This window comes from Bos taurus, chromosome 25 (assembly GCF_002263795.3).
Source record: "Bos taurus isolate L1 Dominette 01449 registration number 42190680 breed Hereford chromosome 25, ARS-UCD2.0, whole genome shotgun sequence".
NCBI lineage: Eukaryota > Metazoa > Chordata > Mammalia > Artiodactyla > Bovidae > Bos > Bos taurus.
In genome coordinates, this window is record NC_037352.1 from 34,851,091 (window position 1) to 34,874,474 (window position 23,384).

The 23,384-nt window shown below is 48.6% G+C and overlaps 1 protein-coding gene across 10 annotated transcripts in view; it reads right to left on the bottom strand.

Annotated features, from left to right (window-relative positions):
• CUX1 (cut like homeobox 1) overlaps window positions 1-23,384 on the bottom strand; it is a 349,421-nt gene that overhangs the window by 147,910 nt on the left and 178,127 nt on the right. For all 10 annotated transcript variants that reach the window (XM_024985277.2, XM_024985276.2, XM_024985274.1 and 7 more), the window contains exon 4: window positions 9,947-10,025. In XM_024985277.2, coding sequence (XP_024841045.1) covers window positions 9,947-10,025 — 79 coding nt within the window. The remainder of the gene's footprint in view (window positions 1-9,946; window positions 10,026-23,384) is intronic.

Below are 23,384 nucleotides of genomic sequence, written 5' to 3' on the forward strand. Positions count from 1 at the left end.
CCAACATCCAATCAAAAATTACTAGACATGCAAAGAAGGGAAAAAAATCAGTTAATAAAAACAGAACCAGAAATTATAAGAGACAATGGAAGTAGCTGACAAAGACTTAAACAATTATTATAAGCATGCTCAAGGATGAAAGAAAAACATGAACAGAACAAGGAGAGAAATAGAAGCTATGAAGAACCAGATGGAATTCTAGAACTTAAAATACAATATCTGAAATGAAAAAAAAAAAAAATTCCCTATAATGGCTTAAGCACATTAGACACTGCAAAATAAAAAAGATCACAGAACTAATCCAAAGATATAGTCACAGAAACTATCTAAATAGAAGCACAGAGAAGAGACTGGAAAAAAAAAGTTACTAAAACCTCAGCAACTTGTGAAACAATAACAATCTGACATACATGTCCCCAAAAGGGGTGAGGGATGTATTTGAAAGAAGTGGCAAAATTTCCAAAGAAAGCTATAAACCCCCAATCCAAGAAACTCAACAAGGTCCAGGCAGAATAAATGCAAAGAACACCAATAAGCAGTCAAATTACTGAAGAGAAGAATAAAAGGAAAGTCTTAAAACCAGATAAAAGAAGACTCCTGGGAAGACTCAGTAGTGTTGTCAGTTTCCCTGAAATTGATCTATAGATACAGTGGAATCCAGATCAAAATCCTGGCAGGCTTGTTTGTACAAATTGACAAGTCAAGTCTAAAATTTACATAGAAACTCAATGAACCAAAACAATTTTGAAAAAAACAGACCAAAGGTAAGGACTTATATATCATCTGATTTCAAAATTGACTAAAAAGGCACAAGAGTCAGGATATTATGATACTAACATAAGGATAGACATTCAGATCAATGAAATAATAAGCTGGACTGCAGTAAAATAAAAACTTCTGCTCTTTATATGACCAGAAACTGGGAGAAAATATTTGCAGGGAATATATTTGACAGAGGACTTTTGTATCTAGACTATATAAAAGTTAGAATTCAACAGTAGGCCAAACAATTCAATTAAAAAAATGGGCAGAAGATTTAAACAGATGCCTTAGAAGTGAAGTTCTACGAAGGGCCAAAAGCATGTGAATAAAAATTTAGCATCACTAGTCACTGAGAAAAACACAAGTTAAAATCACAACGAAACACGCTCTACACTCACTAGAATGTCTAACACCTAAAGCACTGACAACAACACACAGCGTGGAGGACGGGGAGCAACTGGAGTCCCACACGCATCGGGGGAGGGGCCGAAGTGACACCACTACTTGGAAAACCCACTCGACGGTTTCTTGTCAAGCTAAACATGCGCCACCCTACGCCCCAGGAATTCTAGTCCTAGCTATTTATCCAAGAGAAATGAAAACAGACGTCCACATACAGCTGTCTATGAACACTTACAGCAGGCTTATTCACGACAGCCACAAACAGTTCAAAAGTCCATGAACAGGTGGATGCGAAGGCAGATTGTTATACATCCACACAGTGAAACACTGCTCCCCAGTAAATGTGCACAAATAGCCCCCAACACACCACACTGAGTGGAGGAAGTCAGACGCATCAGAGTACCTACCCAAGGACCCCATTTATGTGAAACTCCAGAAATGATGAACCTAACCGGGGTTGACAGAAAGCACATCAGAGGTTGCTGGCATTTGAGACTGTGAGGGAACTTTTGAGGGGTTATGGGTGTTCTGTATCTTGACTGTCTACTGGCCATTGTATCAAATTGTACACAAAATAGGTGTTTTATTGTGTGCAGACTATGCCTCAATGAGGTTGATTTTAAAATATATGTATTTTTTACTGAGAGCAAAATGTTTTTTTGTACTGCTAATAAAATGTAAATTTTAAGTCCTTTTGAGTCTTCATCACATCCTTTAAATTCTGTTTTTAGTACATGACTGGCAATGTATTTCATACACTGCTGTAATGACACATGTACATCATTTAAATAACTAAATAGTATATATTGGGGGGTACAAATTTGAATTTTTTTTTACTGTTGGGGGACATGAACAAAAGTAGCTCAGAAAGTCCACTCAAACCATGGACTTTGTAGAAAGAATGGACAGAGAAGGTGGAGTCAAGGTGGTGAGAAGTAACGGAGGCTTGGATTAGGGGTGGCTGACGGGGTGAGTGGTCAGATTTGGGTTGCACCCTGGAGGCTGGGTCAGCAGGACTCACTGATAGATAGCTCTAAAGTGTGAGAGAGGGAAAGGAGAGCAGGCTGACCCTGCCTCTGTGGCCAAACCCACTGTGTGCGTGGTGGTGTCATCTACTTTCCAGTGACGGGGAGTGGGGGGCGGGGGGAGATGTCATCTAATTTCTGGTGGGAAGTAGTGCTGTGGGGGACCAGCTGCTCTCCTGTGGCCACACGGCGTCTGCAAGCCTAACAGAGTCAGAGTCACCCAGGGCGAGTCTGGGGAACCCACACTCCTGCAGAGGAGAGAGGGTCTGAAGAGGAGCATAACGGCGGAGGTGGGTTCTGCGGGCACAGTGGACTCTTAGATGAGAGAGCTGGGCTGTGGAGGGAGATGCCACCGTCCTCTGAGCACACGTGTCTTCTCAGTGAAATGTGAGGTGTGTGGAGATCAGGGCTGAAGAAAGGTGTGAAACAGCACCTGTAAGGGGGATGCTGGGAATAAGCGTGGGGCCCGTCTGGGCTGCTCTGACCTTATGTAGAACGACCAGCGTGGTTCTGCAGGAACTTCAGGACACTGGTGTGGGTGCCCTGGTCACTGTCACACCACTAGCCCCGAGGCAGGTATGTCCTGGGAGGAGGAAGAGGGTGCCACAACCACATGGCAGGAGGGAAGCTGTGGGGCTGGGAATCGGGGCTCTGATTCCATCAGGTGGCAGTGTGCTAGGGTGTGTGTGCAGGAGGGCAGCGGGATGCTGGCTGCTTCTGTTGTGAGGGACTGCAAAGACCCGCAAAGACTGACCCCCTGGACCCCAGTCCACCTGTGCGCAGAAGAGGAGGGGATGCGGCCCATGAGCGCCAACCCCGTGACGACATCAGAACGCAGCAGACGCTCCCTCCACCAGGGCACTCTGGGCTAATGTAATCATACGATTACATAATTAACCCAGCTGTCTCATTAAGAAAATCAACTGGAATTCAGGGCATAATTAGTCATACAGCAATTAGCATGCTGATGAGCAACTGATGAGAAGCTGTCTAGATAGCGCGTGTGCCAGGACCACCCCAGTCACGGCAGTGGGGGGAACACGCCACCCCCGCCCCCACTGCAAGCCAAGTCACCAAGTTGCCACCAGTGAGCTGGGCTGGGGGCCAGGGACAGGAGTCCAGAGGGAGAACCCTGAAGGTGGGGCGGCAAGCGCCTCGGATGCCCATCTTGTCAGGCTGGCCTTTCTTCAGTGCATGTGCAGCTGCTTGCTTGGCTTGCAAACGTTCTGCTCCTCGGGACCCGAGTTTGTTTCAGGCTGGTCAAGGAGGGTGGAGAGGCGGCCTCCTCTTCCGGCTGCAGTCACCCCAGCACTGGTCAGAGCCTGACCACCCCCTGGCCCCTTTGGACCAGCTCTGGTCCTGCTGCCCAGCAGGGGGAATGGGAGCACCTGCAACCCACAGCTTCACTCCACAGCTGAGGCCCCGTCCCTCTCCTGTCCTATCATGGAGCTGGTGGTTGATTTTCACATGTGAATGGAGATGTTTCAGGAAGGTAACCTGAAAACATGCAAAGGGGCTCCTGCTATCAGGCTCCGAGGTTAAGAGTTCTCTCTGGAGGGACCTGGGCACCTGTGGGCTGCTTGCCAACCCTGGGAGCCTAGAAGACCCGGACTGGAGCAGCCTCCCAGGAGCAGGCTGGGGTGGCCACATCACATGGCCTTCAAAAATGCCACCAAGATGCATGTTGGTGAAAAGCCTGGTATGAGAAGCAAGGGGGTAGTTCTAACAGATCGTATAAGACTTCGCTGCTTTTTTTTTTGGCCAGGAGTCTTACTATGCATCCTTCATCAGGGGACAGACAGGAAGAAAAAAGACAGACAGAAAGGAAAAAAAGACTGAACAGCGCTTCCGGTAACTGATAGCATGTCTTCACTTTAAACAGCCTGTTGGGCACAAGGGACCGGCTCACTCTGTTATTCTCATGTGCTTGTTTCGTTGCTCAGTCGTGTCCGACTCTTTGCGACACTAGGGACTGTAGCCCACCAGGCTCCTCTGTCCATGGGATTCTCCAGGCAAGAATATGGGAGTGAGTTGCCATTTCCTTCTCCAGCGGATCTTCATGACCCAATGGCTGAATCTGTGTGTTCAGTGTCTCCTGCGTTGCAGGCAGATTCTTTATCCACTAAGCCATTGGGGAAGCCCTGTTATTCTTACAGAAAAGAATTAAAAAGCAGCTCTCAGAACGGATGATGGTCCACTTTTACTTCTGGATGCTCAGATGTGAGGCCAATGGGGACCTTCTCCAGCAGAGACGGTTTTCTTAAATCCTGATGGAAACTTCCCGCCGCCCCGAAGCAGCAGTACCCAGGAGCAAGGGCATCTTGGTGTGGGTGCTGCAAACAGAGCAGCCTCCAAAACGGGCTCCCTTCTGCTGGTGCCCTTTCAAGACTTCTGAAAACTAACACGTTTTACTTCTGATTGCAGGCCAGTCATCTGAGGGGAATGAAGTGAGCTGGGCCAGTCAGGAAACACTGTGCTCCAGCAGAGTTTCCCGAGTCCATAAGTGTTTTATATCACTGGTAATGATAGGAAACGGCAACCCACTCCAGTACTCTTGCCTGGAGAATCCCATGGACAGAGAAGCCTGGTGGGCTACAGTCTGGGGTTGCACAGAGTCGGACACGCCTGAGCACAAGCATCTCATTATGGGCTCCCTAAGATTTAAATCTTAAAACCAACCCCTCTGGGCACTGCCTTTGTGTTTGAAGGGTTTGGGTCTATAGGGCCTAAACCATGTCTTAGCAAGGACTGAGCGATGACTCTCTGTTGGTGTTGGGGTGGGAGGGGCCCAGAGAGAACCCAGAAGATGATGAGAACCAGCAAAGACTCTGTCAATGGACTCTACACTGGGGCAGAGATGTTCTGCAGCACCGCTGCCCAGCTCTCCAACACTTTTCTTTCTAGGAACTTCTAAAAAAAAAACAAAAAAAAAACCTTTGCAGAGATGTTTGTGGGACTGAAAAGGCACAGTTGTGTTTTATACCAATTATTAAGTGTGGACAAATACTCCACCCATTACTGCTTACGTTCTTATCTGGTTAACCCACTACTAAGGGCTATTCAGCAACTGAGATTGAGAATTGAATATTTTATAAATGTATGCTCCCACCCCACCCCCCACCCCCAACCCTCTGCCCCGATTGTAGAGATAGAGACGAGCTCATTGTAAAGAATCTAAAAAGTATCAAGAAGCAAGAGCAAAGTCACCCACGCGAGGTTAATTCCTGGCAGATTATGCATACCATGGTAACTCTACTCAGAACACAGTAAAAATTCCAGTTATGCAAGGGCCTTTAAGAGGAGGTCATTCCAGAATTTTCCCAGCTATCTGAGAGGGTCACACTTTAAGAGTGGAGACATTTACTTCTTCTTCCATTACAGTGAGGGAAGGAGGCTGCCTACTTCACCAGCTTTAACTGTGGGATATTCTCTCAAAGACGCTCCGCAGTCTCACACCACCCGAGGGAGGGCAGGGGTTACCTCTCAGCCGCATTTGCATCTTGGGTGGGTGGTGCTGGGCCTGGCACGTGGCTCCCAGAAATATAGGCAGAGGGAGTGTGTACTTCGGAACAGCACACCTTGAACTTTTTCTTGCACTGCTGGGGTCAGTGTGGTTGACAGTCGCTGACCTCTGCTCTCACCCACAAACATAGATTCCAGTGTACAAGGACGCTAGCCTCCCGGTCAGGGTGTCTGCTGCTGAGGACTCCCCGACCCGGGGCCTCGCCGGGTGTCCTCTCCACGTCACGCTGCTGGCAGAGGCTATGATTCTTTTCCTCATGTGAGTGGCCATTAGCAAATTAATATAAATCCCTATCAGAGGTTATTAAAATAAAAAATTTTAAATATTTGCAAGTGTAAGCTATTTGTACGTTGATCATATAAACAATGATATAAAATCTGTGATAAGAGTCACAGATGAAGCCATTTAGGCTGATGATGTAAAACTATGACTTTACGAATCTCAATATAAAACTACTTTACTACTGCCATGACGTTGACAAGAAAGGCAAAGGCCACATTCAACTAGAATAATGATGAGGAACAATAATAGAATTGGTGACTGGAGGCTAACTTGGCACACTTTTCGCTGGTCTTCTTTTTAATTTTGTAAACCAGATAGAACCACATAAACAGTATTGTCATTTAGAGATGGATGAAGTAACACTGCATGAACTGGGTCCTGGGCGAGAGCCATCTGAGTAGCTTTCCTCCACTGTCCATTCCTCTCCAAGTCTACCTCCTCCAGTAGAAACCCAGTGACCTCACCTCTCCCTTCCCATACCACCTGGGATCCCTTTCTGATCTGCTTCCACACTGCAGTCAGACTGACTTTTTCGTTATGCAAATCTGATCACGTCATTTCCCTGTTTAAAATCCATCAATGGTCTGTCTGTGAGACAAAGTCCAGAACCCTTCATCTACTCCAGCGGCCTGGGCCCCTCCCTCCTGAGTCACTGCATTCCCTGACTCAGCTCAATGACGAGCAGGGCTCTTGGACTACTAATGGTGTCCCGGTGTGGATGATATGGTTCATGGCCACTCTCATCATCTCCCTCTCCTCCTCCTGCTCCCTGGGGCTCATTGCCACCTCTGACCCTGCCCTGTCCTTCCCCATCTACACTCTCTTGCCCCGGGGCTCTGCCTTCAGAGCACTGCTCACACCTAAAATTCACTAATGATCTGTGTGATGACTTTTGGATGCCCACATTCCCACCAGACTCTCAAGTCCACAAGAACAGGAAGCTGTTTGTCGCACCTGCTCCTAGTCCATCCCTGGTACTCAGCACCGTGCCAGGGGACAGCATCCTCAGTGCTGACGGGGCTTTGGGGGTGCTCCATGGAGCCAAGGGGCACAGCAGGGGGGAAAGATAGCATACACTGGCCACAGTAGCAGGATGTTTCTGATAACAAGTATCTGGCAATAACCTCAAAACTGATGAAGGAATGAGGCACATCTGGTGACAAGTGAGAAGGGAGGTAAAGATGAGCTCTTAATGGTGGCAACTGTTCAGAGGACACAGCAGGACAATCGTGGATTTAAATGTTTACTTGGTGTCTTTGATCTAAAGGAGGTTTTTGGAAGGAGAAATAGCGCTACTTGGGATTTCAGATGTGGAAGCTGAGAAGAGGGAGGAGCTTGGTGACCTCAATGCTTCTTTTGAACAATAGAGCTGCACCGCTGGGGGAGGGAAAGGGCTGGGGCAGAGGGGGTCCCCTGCTCCATGCGTGAGGCTGGGTGTGTCGAGCTTGGGATGCTGGTTGGATAGCTACTTAACCCAACACATTCTAGTTGTGTTAACCTAACACATGTTAGCACCAGCCACAAAAACCCAAGGCCTCTGAAGTGCATGTGCTGGTGTGATGAACCCTGAGTGCTAAGGATCATCTAGATGCTAAGCGCAGTCATCTAGAGCACAGGCTCAGTAGCTGTGATGCACGGGCTTAGTTGCCCTGAGGCATGTGGGGTCTTCCTTATACTAAGTCACTTCAGTCATGTCTTACTCTTTGTGGGCCCATGAACTATAGCCCGCCAGGCTCCTCTGTCCATGGGATTTTCCCAGGCAAAGATACTGGAGTGGGTTGCCATTCCCTCCTCCAGGGGATCTTCCTGACCCAGGGACTGAACCCATATCTCTTACAGGTTCTGCACTGGCAGGCAGGTTCTTTACCACTAGCGCAACCTGGGAAGAGGGATCAAACCCATGTCCCCTGCACTGGCAAGCAGATTCTTAACCACTGGACCACCAGGGAAGTTCAAGTTGTTTCTTGAAACCATAACTTAACACACCCCACCTATGTTTCTGAATTTGGCTGGATTGAAGCCTGGAGCCCACAGACAGTTAAGGCCCTCCGACTCTCCCCATTTATGTGACTGACCGTCAATAAATGCATTGCTATTGACCAGGTCCTTCCTGTAAGCCTCAGCCACATTATTACTTCATCTGAGCAATAAGCAGACTTCAAAACACAGGTTGAGATCGCCAAGCTCCATTCCTGCTTTTCAAGTACTTGTTAGATGTGTCAGACCACAGCATTTGTAAGAAAGACGTACCTGGGAGGCAGGTAAACGTGATCTATGTGGCATGCAAATATACTCTGATGAACTCTTATTATTACAGAAAACATCAAATGTTATTTGCTCACACCACCTTAAATTAAAACTGCCAGCCAAAAAAGGACAATTATGAAGCATATCACCAATACAAGGAAAATGATGATGGAATAACATTAAGTGGAAAAAAGCAGAATATAACTATATACTCATGATCAAAGTTCCTTAAAAATTATATATGTATATGAATAAGGACTGCTCAGGTAAAGAGGCATGCTGATGAGAAAAGTGGTCTCTTTTCTATTGATAGGCAGTGAAGATGGCAAATAACTGCAGACAAAGAAACCCAACGACTTGTTCAAGTGGCTTCCCAGTGGAGAAACCTCACTAAGGGAGGACCCAGGGACAAGCTGGACTTTTTTAAAAAAAAGAGTGTAGGTTATTTAGAAAACAAGAGCTGTAGGCTCTCTGGGTCTCTGGCAAAAGGCAAAGTAAGCTGGCCCCTTTCAACTAAGTCACTAACAGAGCTAGCACTGGCACAAGAAAACGCAAGCAGGTCCCCCAAGCTGCTGATGCCTGAGAAGGACGGCACAAGTGATTCACTCACCGTGGAAGAGGCTTCACATGAGCCTCGGTCAGAGTGTTCGGGAAACCCTAGGTGGGTACAGTTGAAAGGCTAGAATTTGGAACTAAGAGCTGGATAAACTCCTGAGATAGCAAAAGGGTTAGAACAAAGGCAATCCCTCTCCATCACTAGGCTGTTTCCCGACCTTATTCCATTTTACAGATGGGAAAACTGAGGTTCACAGAGGAACAAGGGATGTGGTCAAGAACTTATAACGAGACCCTGGCATCTGGATCTCCCTGCTCCTTGTCCCAAGTGTCTAAGTGAGTTCTCCTGCTCCTAGTTTGGTGTGGCCTCTGGCTCCCAGAGGGGACACAAAGCCCTCAGTGGACTTGAATTAGAATACAATACAGATACAAAGGAGACTTGTTTCTGCTTTGCTTTGTTAAGACAGTTCTAGCTGTGTTGGTGACACACACCGGATTCCTAATAAGGGCACGCTTGCAGCTCTAGTGGGCGGGGTGGGGAGGGTGGTGGTAATTTGGTTTCCTTGGTCAGCAGAGGATGGCATTCGAGTGGCTCATTTTCTGATCTGAGTCTTTTCAGGACTGGGTTGGGACCCGTGTGATTGTGTCTGTCACCTCCCCATGGATTGAGTGGACCACCTGGGGACAGAGGGTTGATGGGACCAGTGGGGGCTCTAAATTCCATCTTGCTTTTCTAAAATAAGGAATGAGGAGCCATTATTTCTCTGAATGCCGTAGCAAGCGTTATTAAAATTGTAGCTCTTTATTGCCTTCAAAAGAGGAAACATCTCCTACACATTGTAGTTAAATGGGTTACCACCTGCCCTTTGATATGAAGTGAAAGACTTGGCCAGAGGTCACTGATTCCCTGGATGACCTGGGAGAGGAGCGAGGCATGCGAGGTGCCCTATCGAAGCCATTCCTGAACACGGAATTGGTCAGCCCAGAACCGTGAACATCCAGGGCGTCTGCACAGTGCACACACAGGTTCTATTTCTTCTCTGTGAAACATGCAGCATTTTAAACCAAAGCCTAACGTGGCAGCTCCATCAGAAACCCACCGACTCACCAGACACAACGCCCATGGATGGGCTGCAAGTGCTGGGCTTACCTGGAACATCAATCAATCTCTTGTAGACATTCAAGAAGGCTGCCTCAGCTTCTTTGCTTCTCTTACTCAGTGCATCAATCTGAAAGGAAATGGGAGGAAGACAAGAAGAACAAAGAGCTCAAAATTTGTCAAGAGGTGATTTAATAATCATTGCATGTCTACTGAGTTCCCATGGCAAATGGGAGTCTGATTTCTTCATGGAAATGCTGGACAGCTGGGCCTTCAACCTCTTAGTGTAAATGTCTACAAACACATGAGAGGGAGAAAATCCACGGGCACCAGCCCGTTGAAGGGGAAGGAGGCAGGGCAGTCCCATCACCCAACAAAGTTGGGGCTCTCCAAGAGAACACGTTCTCTTTCCTTCTTCCACCAGTGTAGACTATTCTTCCACCAGTATAGACTAAGAGCTGACACACGCCAGACTCCGAACTGGAGGCAGGGCAGAGAGGGACAGCTCTCAGCCCCAGGGGCTCGTGGTCCAGTTGGGGAACAGGTATGTAAATGAGTAGTGAAATCTCAGCCAGGGGACTTCCCCGGTGGTTCAGAGGCTAAGACTCCATGCTTCCAATGCAGAGGACCTGGGTTCGAACCCTGATCAGGGAACAAGATTCCACATACCACAACTGAAGATCATGTGTGCTGCAACTAAGACAAATAAATGAATCCCAGCCAGGAAAGTGCTCGGTAAGCAGAGTCCTGGGGACACCAAGAAGGGGACGGGCGTTGAGCAATAAAACAGGTGACATCTGAGCAGAGTTCTCAAGAGCAGCTCACCAGGTGGAGAGGTGACACGAAAAGGGGAGGAACACATTCAAACTCCAAGGTTCTGAAACCTACGAGCCCTTAGGTCCTCTCGAAGAATTTTCTGAAAACCAAAGACCCTCCTTCTAGAAACACCTGTAACACACACGGTTACACGCTCTACTTGTAGGACACTCATGTGTCCACCTGTATTCTGTCCATAGAATCCAGATGAAGAAACCCAGATGGGGCTATTACACCCCAGGGAATGTGGGGCTGCTGGGGGCGAAGTGCACGGATACATGGGTGTGAGACTGGCCAGGTGAGGGGGTCAGTGCACTATCTGGACCTGAGTCAGAGTGGAAGCAGGCCAGGAGGGGCAGGAAGGAGACGACCTTTCCCACCAGGTTGCTGCCTCTGCCCCGGTGAGAACGTGCAGGGCAGCGGAGTGGGGACTGCAGGAAAGAGGCCGAGCAGAGAGCCCAGGTCCAGCTGAGCTGATGTGAGACTCAGAGGATCCAGGAGTGTTAAGGATGGTGTCTGGGTTTCGAGTTTAGGCGACGGTAAGTTTCTGCCTCAGTGGCCAGGATCAGTGTGTCTCATGAACCAACCCAGCTGAGCTGGTTTCCCTCCAGTGAAAAGCCTATTCATCAGAGAAAGGTGATGTGTCCCCAGCACACCGGACACACATCCAAAGAGGCTCTGGCGGCTGGCTGGATTCAGTACGTATTCTGCTCCCCAAACACGTTTGCTCAGACAACAGATCACTTTTTACCCCTGAAGTGTGCAAGATGCTACACGCACGGAGTTCACGCTGGCTCAGGAAAAGGACACTAAATTATATATTCCTCTGTCCCCTCACAGAATTATACTCTGTCTCCAACGTTATTAAAGAGGCAAAAGGATGTGGTATAATTACAGGGACTCTCACCTGAGCCAACCAACAATTTGTTAAGGGCTGACAGAGGTCACCTGATTAAAGACGGGAAGACCCTGGGGAGGGGGACACAAGGTTTGTGGGAGGGGGAGCAGGGCGGGTCTCGGGGAATTCAAGGCAGTAGAAAAAAAGCACAGTGCATGGACTTCCAACTTCTACCAAGTCGTGCTGCAAAATGCCTATGTGAAGGCAGTTGTTGAGGACTCAGACCCACTTTCTCCCCTAATAAAACAAGGTGGTGATTTGGGCATGTTTTCCAAATAATCCATAAGGACTACTTAAAAATGTCAAGGTAGTCCTCTCTTTATTTTTAAAATAAAATCCTTCCCCCACTCTGATTCTTGGCAGTTCATATTCATTGTATAATTAGAAATATATTAAAAAATAAAGAGGAAAATTAACCCCATAATTCTGCCATTCACCAGTGGAAGTCATTCCTCTGTCTGCGGTTCCCTTTTAATTTTGAATGAAAGGTAGGCATGTAGGCAAACTATAGAGACAGTAGATTAGTAGTTGTCTAGGGTGGGGGACCCGGAGGATGATGGCTAAGGGGTGTGGGTTTCTTTTTGGGGTGATGAAATGTCACACGATTGATCATGACTGTAGTAAAAGTCAATGCCAGGTTTAAACGGGTGAATTATATGGTATGTAAATTATATCTCAATAAAGCTGTTTCAAACGTGTGTGTGTATATGTATTAAAATCAAACTGTATGGAAAATTTTGTACTGGGCTTTCATGAACATATAAAGTCTTTTCAGTGTCTATTATATAATTTGGGGAATGCCTTAGCAGTATTATTTCAACTGTTCCTAACCACCACTTACATCAGTGTTTTGAGCAAAGAGAGATATTTGGAGTTGCCTTTCCAGATGTCTCGAGTTCTCCCTTCACTCCAGGCCTTTCTGCCACCTCCTGTGCGCACTGTGCCCATGGGCATCAGAATCTGCCCCAGAAGCAGGGCAGGGGCCCCAGCTGCTTTCCACGCCTCTAGACACCTACAGACGCTTCTCTGCTCAGCTCCAGATCTGCTTCCCAGGAATTCGGCCTAAACCCACAAAGGTGGCTGCCTCTACAGGGGGCAGAGAATGGGATGTGGAAGGATCCTGAACACTGTCTTCTCGCTCCTGTCTGGGTTGTTGGTGGGGATGTGGGGGAGGGGTGAGTACCCTACACAACACACTTGGGACTGTTATGGATCGTACCGTATCCCTGTCCTGAGAGTCCTGACCCCCAGTACTCACGAACATGGCTTTATTTGGGAATAGGGTCTTTGCAGATGACCGTGTTAAGATGAGGTCATTAGGATGGGCCCTAATCCAACATGACCTTGTCTTTATAAACAAAGGACATCTGGACCCAGAGACAGTCATGCACACAGGAGAAGCTCACGTGAGCAGGAAGCCAGGGATATGGGTGAGGCACCTACAAACCAGAGATGGTCAGCAAACCACCAGGAGCCAGGGGAGGGGCCTGGAACAGACCCTCCCTCACAGCCCTCAGAAGGAACCAGCCCTGCCGACACCCCAACCTTGGCCTCCGGCCTCCAGACTGTGAGAAGCACATGTCTGCTGTTGAGGCTGCTCAGTCTGCAGCACTTGGTTATGGCAGCCCTAGCAAATTAGTACAGGAACCTTGAACCTGTGTCTTCTTTGTGCTCTGTTTGCACAGATGCAGACTTGCGAGAACGAGGCCAGGCCGCTGAGCTTTATTATTAACACATTAGGCACCTGGGCTGAGGATTCTTAAGAGAGGTGGTGAGAGCGCCATGTGTGGGTGAGTTTCTCCTTGATGAAGACCCCCAAGCCTTCCTCCAAGGTTTCCAAACCTGGAAGGATTTGTTGATTCTGGCAATTTTGAGACTTTCTCTGCTCACTCACTCTTTTGACTCCTTCCATGGGTTTGGGCTCAGAGTTTGGGTGTGTCCACCCCCTTGCCCAGCTCCATCTTTTCTGGGGTGGGCTTTCCCTTGCTGTGGCCTGGGGCTTCTCAATTCCATGCTTTCTCTTCCTTGAGCACCCTTTGTTGGCATCTATGCCTCCTGAAGATCCGGCTGTGCTGCCAGACATAGTGCAGGCTCCAGTGGCCCCAGGATGCCTGTGCCGGGTTTTCCTGGAGCCAGGCCGGCCGGCCTTGTGTGCCAGCCCCACCGACCAGGGCTGGGTGGGTGGGAGAGCCCAGAGGGGTGAAGTGCTCAGCACCTGGCGCAGGGAAGTGGGGCCCCATCTGTCCCCCTTATCATGTTGTGAGAGAGGAAGAGACGGCATCATCTTCATCCTCATGCCCTGAGCGCCTACCTTTGAACCAGAACTCAGCGTGGCAGCCCCTCGGCACAGGGGGTAAGAGGTTTGTGAATGAGAAGAGGTCTGCAGTGAGGTCTTAGGCACGGACTGGATGTCAGGTCCTAGGTTAGACATTCTGGCTACTTAATGTGCAAAGCTAGCCCGAGGCAGAGATGCTGTCTACCGCCCACACCCATGCAGGGCCACCTCGAGGAACAGTAGAGTACAGAGGGGCTGCTGTTGGTGGAGCTTGGGCAGATCTGGAGAAGTTCTGGCGGTGCTCAGGCCCTGGGTAAAACCTGTTCTGCTCTGGGGATCCGCCTCGCCTTGCACTCCAGCCACACCCGGTTACTCCCTATTCCCTCAATAGTGAGCAGTTTCCCCGCAGCCTGGAAGGCGCCTCCTTGGAATGTTCCTCTGATCCTCCAGGCTCAGCTGATCCGTCTCTGGGCTGCCGGCCACTCCCGTCACCACATAGGATTGTCCCAAAGGTCCCAGACTGCAGATGAGGCTCCGTCGGGAGACCCAGGATTCCCTGAGAGCCTGTGCTAGGCTTTCCTCCTGATGGTGAGCACGTAGTAGGTGCTGAATACATATTTATTGTGTGAATAAATATTTACGTACATTGGTCAACTGTTTTATTTGCAGAAGTGAGCACATGGTGAAGGGGTACAGCTTGAGGTCTATGAAAATGCTTACTATGTAGAGAGCGCTGTGACTCGTCAGCAGGTGGGTGACCTGCTTCTCTGATGAGAGGCACCTAGTTGGCGCCAACACAGGGGAGCATCCTTTCCCATCACATATGTCCACGGTCTCCGGCCGGCCTCCCACGTTGAACTTCTCATCCCCACCCCACTCAGATGCCCACCCTGTGATTCTATTGAGAGTTTCCTGGATCCAACAGTTATCCTTTCAACATCACTTTTATAATGCTGAGTTGGGCTTTTCTGTTATAAGGATTAACATTCAAGATAAAGGTCTATAGAAAGGGGTTTTATTTTAAATCTCAATTAATATTTGCCTCCAGCAGGATGAGAACTCAGAGGCCAGGGCTAGAGGCCAAGCTAATGGAAACTGATGATGAGACTCCCGAGATTTAGAAGGGGTGAGAGAACACCCAACCTTTGGGCGCTAGCAGAGCTGCACTATGGGGCTTGGGGCGTCCTGTAGAGTGTTTGCTACTGCTCCCCCACCGTCTGCCCTCCCTGTGAGGGAGGGCGTCGCCTGTCTCTGCCCGTAGCCACATGACGTGTGGGGGCTTTCTGGACCACAGGTGGCAGACGGGGCCACGTGGGACGTAAGTGGTGGTGCCACGTGCTTCGTCTGCATGTAAGACCTAAGAGTGAGTGTGTGGTTCAGCTCTGCATGCTCTCTCTCTGCTGTGAGAACAGCACAACCTCAGAGGAGCCACTTCTTGCACTGGGATCTCTGAATAAAGACATGTGGGACTTCCCTGGTGGTCCAGTGTCCAGTGGTTAAGAGTCTGCCCGTCAATGCAGGGGACGTGGGTTCTATCCGTGGTCCAGGAATATCCCACATGCCTCCTGCAACTAAGCCCGTGGCCACAGCTACTGAGCCCGAGAGCCGTAAAGCTCGTGCTTGGCAGCAAGAGAAGTCACCGCAGTGAGAAGCCTGCACGCTGCGGCTGTGCTGGTCCTTGCACCACCGGAGCTCATGGTGAGTCTCTTTCTGTCCACTTCCCACACTGAGCAAGGATGCCTCACGTCTGGAAGCATCCTCTCCCCACCCTACGGTCTGTCCCAGGGCAGGTCAGCAGCACCTTCCTCTTTTGACCTCCACCCCGCCCCCTACCAAGCCCCCGCCAGCCCCCAGGTCCTGACTAACATGGGAGGCCTCCTGGGGTATGTCTGTGCATGAACAAGGGTAGATTCCAGGCTGAGAAGTCTGCACTGGTCAAGAGATGCCTCGAGGCTCACTGGTGACTTTTATAACATTGAGGACCTTGGAAGATCAGGGTAGAGAAGGTAGTTTTCTACAGTTGAGAGCTTCGAGAAGGTTGGTAATATCCACCGCACTTTAGTCTAAGTAGTGTGGTGCTGGCGAAGACCCTTGAGAGTCCCTAGCACTGCAAGGAGATCAAACCAGTCCATCCTAAAGGAAATCAACCCGGAATATTCGTTGGAAGGATTGATGCTGAAGCTGAAGCTCCAATACTTTGGCCACCTGATGTGAAGAGCTGATTCACTGGAAAAGACCCTGAAGCTGTGAAAGCCTGAAGGCAGGAGGAAAAGGGGATGTCAGAGGATGAGATGGTTGGATGGCATCACTGACTCAATGGACATGAGTTTGAACAAATTCTGGGAGATGGTGAAGGCCAGGGAAGCCTGTTGTGCTGCAGTCCATTGGGCTGAAAAGAGTCAGTCATGACTGAGTGACTGAACAACAACAAGAAGAAATGCAGCGTCGTGACAGCCAAGCTCTGGTCTGGTTTAGGGGCGCCAACTGCCCTAGTCAGAACTAGAGGACCCTGGGGAGGAGGTGTCAGTGGAGGGCAGGGAAGGGAAGGGCTTTGTGAGTGGAGAGGAACCAGTCAGGGTAAGTCATCTCTAAAAGGGAGTAAATAAGACCTCTTCACAGGCTTTTTGTAAATATATTTTTTAAAATGTGTGCACATTGCCAGCAAGTGGACTGAGCACTTGGGAGGCATGGAGCCTTGGTGGCTGCTGTTACGCTCTGCTTGTGGGCTGGTGACTCTAGCATCTCTGCCGGGGTGGCCTGAGTCCCAGGGCCATGACTGCTGCACACTCCACTCACAGTGAAAAGGATGCTATTCATTGGGTACCCTGAACGGGCTGCTGTGGATGCTGGACATAGCCCAGCTGGGCTACCCCCACGGCCACACACAGAGTGCCTTGTCATGCCAGCTATGAAGATGGACAACAGCGTGGACTTGGTACAAGGGCCCAGGGATCGCCAAAAAGATACGAAACAGAATGATGGGCCTTGATGACTGCTCAGTGGGGCGTATTTTGAAGTGGAAATGGCTCATCCTTTCAGGGTGTTGCTCGAACTTGCCAGGCACAGGTGGTAGGCAGGGCAGAGGCACCTGGGGCCAGGAGATGGTACAGTGTCAGAAAAGCAAGGCTGAGCCGCAGCCCCTAAATCAGCCTCTCTGTGCCTCAGGGTCTATGTCTGCAAAATGGGGAGAAGAACTCTCGTGCTGTGATTGGTGATGGGGACTGCCATATGGGCAGCGCCATTGCTCAGATGCAGAAACTGACCAAATTGCTCAGAACCAAGCCCCCAAGCAAAACCCCTACTCCAATATGATGACATCCCCTGCACAGCACTGGGACTGGGGGCCACGTGGCTGGGGGGGGGGTGCGGGTGGGAAAGAATGTATGCTTTGAAGGAATGCAGACTTGGGTGCTGATGGCTGGAGGATCTGGAGGAGGGTTACTTAATTTACGCCTGGGTCTCTTCATCTGTTTAGTGCATTGCTGAGTGGTTGTGAAATGAAATGTGAGTATCTGGAATGGTTGGGAGCATGCAGAAGCTGAGTAAAGATCCACGTCTTCCTGAATAACCCCAAATCTGCACTCTTCCCACTACAGCACAGGCTGGCCTCCGCTGCCATCCAGCCCAGCAGAAAGCCAGAAATGCTCCAGGACAGAGACACTTAAATGACATTTAAGGCACCGTGGTGGCAACAGCATACTCACGAACAATCTGCTAGCTACACCCTGGGAATGTACAAACTAATGGTTTAGAAATAAACACAGACCGTTAATGCAATTTTCAAACTGATGCGCGTTGCTGGACTATGGGCCAGTGAGGATCAGGAAGAGCTGCAGGGATACGAAAGAATAGTTCTGTCTCTACGTCTGGCTGCAGAATTCTTTCCAGAGCAAAACACGATGTCAAGAGCCATGTGGAATTCCAGAAGGCAACGGAGAATGACCAAGGTCCTGTCCAAAACAGATGTGGATGGAGCCACAGCTTCCCAGTTCTAATTTTAACTGAGCCCGGCCACATAAGAGGAACATACTTTCTGAGAGAAGATCGCATTAGCTGAGAGCCCAGGAATTCTCCTAAGTATACGTCTACTTAATGCTTGGCAAGTACCAATCCTGCTATAGCCGAGAGAGATGAGAGAGGACCCTGGAAGAGACGCCCTCCGGCCATCTCTGGAGCGATGTGGAGAGATGAGAGGCTGGAAACAGGAGTGGGAGCCCAGCTGCCACCAGCAGCTTTGTCGCTCAAGGTCACGTTCCTTCATGACTCCCAGCACCCAGGCCCAGAGGGCAGTGAGGAAGAATCACGCTGGCGGTACTCCCTGTTGAAAAGAACTGAACAGGACTTGTTGGAAATCCCTACCCTGCTCAGAGCAGGGGGCACAAACCCCATAGGGCAGGTCCGGTTATAAAGGCAATGCAGTGCAGACCTGGGTCATGACATGAAAGTAGGTCTTACATAAATTGATGACACAGTCCTTAACTATCCCTCCAACCCCAAAGTTCCCAGGAGTAACAGACTGGAGAATTCCAGAAGACAGTGCCATGAAGAGTGGGTGGGGGTGGGGGGGCACAAAGAAGACCCATGGCGGAGGATAGCAAGAGCACAGTAAAGATGATAAAAGAGCAACAAGCACGTCGGTCTTCCTGTACGGTTTACAAAGCCCTCTCATGTACATCTGACATTCCAGCTGTCAAGGTGTATCTGAAGAGCAGTTGTGAGGAAGAAGGATTAGCTATCTCGTCTCTCCCTGGAGCAAGAAACCAAAACCAACAGGTAGAAGTTACAGGAAGGCAGATAACAGTTTAACAGCAGGAAAACCTTTGCAAACCGCAGAGCACTTCCGAGGTGGGATGTGCTGACGCCTGTTTTACTAGTTCATTCATTCCTTCACTTTGTCAATAAAATCATTTAAGGAGTGGCAAAATGTGCCAGGAGGTGTGCCAGCCTATTCTCTGTGGCCAGAGCCTCTACTTCCACTCTCAGAGGACACAGGGTGGAGCGGGCCATCCCCCAACCCTCCAGAGGGAAGCCACAGCAGGGCTAGAGGAGAGGCTGCCCCAAGACTGAATGCCTACCTGAGACACTTAAAACACTATTTTGTGAACAGATGATATGTATATAGTAAACAGAATTCATGTTAAGTATAAAAACATATATGGTGTTCAGCAAGGTCGCATAAAATCAATATATGAAAATCAACTGTCTTTCTGTACAGTAGCTGTAAACAATCTGGAAGTGAAATTAAGAAATATTCATGGTGTGGGAGGTTTAATTTATTGTTAAGATGGCAAAAGTTCCAAATCAGTCTGCAGGTACAATGCAATCCCCATCAAAATCCTAGCGGGCTTCACAGAAGGATAAGACTAAGATTCATATGCAAATGAAGTAACCCCAAAAGAAAAACAAAGTTGGAGGACTCACTACAACTTACTTACTATAAGAACTTACTACAAAGCTACATTGACTAAGACTGTGAGGCACTGGCTTAAGGACAGATATACAGAACATACTAGAACTAAGAGTCCAGAAACAAACCCTTGGTCAAACGATTCATGGCAAGGGTGAAAGAGCAGCAGCAGCAGAACCGGGACAACTGGTCATCCATGTGCAGAGGAGCAGAGTTGGACCCCTCCTCACAGTATGCAAAAACCAACTCAAAGTGAATCAGAGGCCAAATGTAAAAGGTAAAACTGCAAAAACTCTAAAAAGGAAACACAGAGGTAAATCTTCATGACCTTAGCTGTGATGCCAAAAGCGCAAATAACAAATGAAAAATGGATAAATTGAGTTTTACAATTTAAAACTTTTGTGCTTCAAAGGACACTATCAAGAAAATGAAAATACAACCCAACAGAATGGGAGGAAGTTTTTGCAAATCATATATCTGATCTGATAAAGGATTAGTATCCAGAATACATAAAGACCTCTTACAACTCAATAATAACAGATAAATTTAAAATGGACAAAGTATCTAAATATACATTTCTCTAAAGAAGATATATAAATATCCAATAAACACATGAAAAGATACTCAACATCAATAGTTATCAGGAAATGCAAACCAAGACCACAGTGAGATACCACTTCAGACCTACGAGGATGACTATAATAAAAAAGACAGATAATAAGCACTAGAGAGGATGTAGAGGAACTGGAATCCTCACATACTGCTGGTAGAAATATAAAATGACGTACACCACAGGAAAACAGTCTGGCTGCTCCTCAAAACATTGAACACAGAGTTACTATTCCATTCCTAGGTATATATCCAAGAAAGATGAAAATCATTATCTCTGAAGAAACTTATATATGAATGTTCTTAGCAGCATCATTCAAAATAGCCAAAGAGTAGAAAATATTGCACCGGCTGTCAACTGATAATGAACAGATAAAATGTGACAGTCACACAACGGAATATTACACAGCCATAAAAAGGAATTAAGTATTGATACAGGCCTCAGCATGGGTGAATCTTGAAAACATGCTAGGTGAAAGAAGCCAGTCACAAAAGACCCCACGGTGAATGATTTCATTCACATGAAATGCTGAGAATGGTTAAATCTAGAGACAGAAAGTAAGTGATTAGTGATTGCCAGGACTAGGGGAGGAAATGGCAACCCACTCCAGTGTTCTTGCCTGGAGAATCCCAGGGACGGGGGAGCCTGGTGGGCTGCTGTCTATGGGGTCGCACAGAGTCGGACACGACTTAAGTGACTTAGCAGCAGCAGCAGCAGGGACTGGGGGCGGAGTGACTGCTAACGGGTATGAGCTTTCTTTCTGAAATGATGAAAACGTTCCATAACTGGATTTTGGTGATGGCTGCACAAGTTTGTGAGTACGCGAAAAACCATTTAATTGTAAAAAAGAAAAGAGAGACAAAAACAAGAAGTATAAACATATCGTGGAAAGTTGGTTTCCTTCCCATCCTCATCTACCTGTCACCCAGCTGCCTGGCCTGGAGGAAAAGAGTCACTCGAGTATCTTTCCAGAAATATTTTACGCACTTAAAAGGATCTGTATACACACACTGTCTCCCTTAAAACACACACACACGGGAGGGTGTTATAGATACTGTTCTGCATCTCGTGTTGTGCACACTTCAGGTCAGCTCCCTATGTGATGGGAGGGGCAGGGCTTCCAGGCAGGGGGAGCCCGTGCAAACACAATGAGGCGTGCTCACAAGTGCAGGATCTGCTATGCCTGGAGCAGAGCTTGTGTCTGTGTGTGTGTCGGCGGAGGGGGCAGGGGGCGGGGGGCGGGATCGCAGGTGTCAGGTGGGGACGGGGCAGCCTAGGGGCGAAGCCTGGGGCCACAGCCTCATGCTGAAAGGTTCTGGGAGTCCCAGAGGCTGTCAACCAGGAAGTGATAGGGTTGCTCTGGAGGGGAAGGAAGAGGATCACCTGAGCAGGGATGGGCAGGTGTGCATGAGAGCCTTGGGAGGTTGGGGCTCATTCCGGGGGGATTTAAGAGTCCTGAAGGAACCGGAGGAGTCTGTGATCAATAACCAGAGCTTCCTCTTTACCAGCCTTGCTTTGACACCATGATCTTTAAATACACACACATACACGTCTCTGCTATGTAGTGCAGATTTTCCGTTATACAGATGAGGCACGGAGAAGCTAAAATGACTCATTCACAGTCACCCAGGTAAAAGATGATGTCAGGATTCAAATCCAGCTCTGTCTCCTTTCAAAATCTGGGATGTGTCTGTTTCGTTTTCTCTGCCACTCTCAGCCGTGTCCCTGGAGAGGAGGCGCCAGAGAGGCAGCAGGGTGGGGGGCGCAGGGGGTGGGCAGGGTGTCACACAGGAGAGAAGCTGGGGGCAGCAAGGAGGAGCAGTGCACGTGCCCAGCACCCCTAGAACTGTTGGCTCACAGAGCAAGGGCAGCTGCGAAGCTTGCCTGGAGGGGGCTGACGTGCAAGGGACTGGACATCACTCGAGGGTGGGCTCCTTCAGCCTGGGACCCTCGCTGGAGTGACAGGAGGGTGGCATCTGGCTGGGCACGAGGGAGCCACAGATTCCGGGATGGGACCAGGAGACGGTGAGAGGTGAGGCGAGCCAAAAGCCTGGAAGCAGGGGGCACAGATCTCCCCCGAGAGCACCCCGTCTGCTCTTCACACTCATTCCTCCCCTTCCACCCGCCACTCTGGTTGGCGATAATGTCCCCAGAGCAGGTTGGGGTGGGGGAAGGCTTCGTGAGATCATGGAAATGGTGATTTGTAGAAGCAAAATGCTGTGCAAATAATTACTAGCAAAGAGAGCAGGGGCAGAGTCTGAAAGATTTGGAATGTGGACTTCTCCACCTTTGGGCAACACAACCTCTCTGGCTCTCAGCTATGATCAGTGTCCCTGTGCTCCCCACCAACCCTCCTGAGTCATGCACATACGTTCACAGTCCTTCTTTTGACCATCTGGTCGTCGGTGTCAGTTTCATTTAAGGAATTACTGCATTAAATTGATGGAGCATTTAGTAAAATCTAATTAACATCCAGACTGAGTTTTTCCAAGGGAAGGGAGATCTGTAGAAAATAAAATACCCTAATAATTTAAATTCCACAGTATTCAAATAAATACTATCCGGCTGAATATTACAAGCTGGATAAATTTAGTTCAGGGAAAAAAAAATAACTATTAAGAGTCAGTCTATTCTCACAGACAAATACTACTTCTAATCTTCATTCAAATCACCTCTGCTCACTTCTTCACATTTATTATGTGAGAAAACAGGCACTAAGAGAGAGATGAACTGACTTTATGAAGGTCAAGGTCACTGGCAAGTCAGGCCTCAAACCTAGGCCTTGTAACTCTAGGTCCAAGGCTTTTACCTGCATATCACAACTGCCTGCTGGCATCCTGAATGAGGCCGGGACTGTGAACACACAGAATTGAGCCTTTTTTCAATCAATAGAGAATGCTTTTGATTTATACGCCAAGGGTGTTAACTCTCCATCTATCCATCCATTCAACTAGCCATTCATCCATCCACCCATCCACCCACCTAGCCATCCACCTACATGCCCATCCCTTCATCCATCCATCCATCCGTCCCCATTCATCCATCGTGTCCTGAGTGCCTGCCACATGCCAAGCACTGTGCCATGTGGGGGTACAGATCTTGCCCAGCTGTTAGGCTCCATGAAAGGTGCATCTGACGTAATTACCTAAAACCACATACTGGAGTATAGTTTAGGTCTAATCTGGCACAGAGTAGATGTTCAGTAAATATTTACTGAAGGAAAGAATGAATACGCAGACCCTGTCCTACAGGAGCTCATGGTCGCAAACAGAGCAGTGGAGCAATCCAGGAGCGCAGGTGGCCCTGGCTGAACTACAAGGTCACTTTGGTGGCTCCCTCAGTACAGGCTCCCTGACACAGACCTTGTTTCTCCAGCTCTTAGGGAGCAGAGAAGCACAGTGGGCATGTTGGAGGCTCTGGTGGGCACTGGTACTGGTTCCTCTGTCATGTGAGGCCTTGAATCCCAAACCTGTGACTCTGATC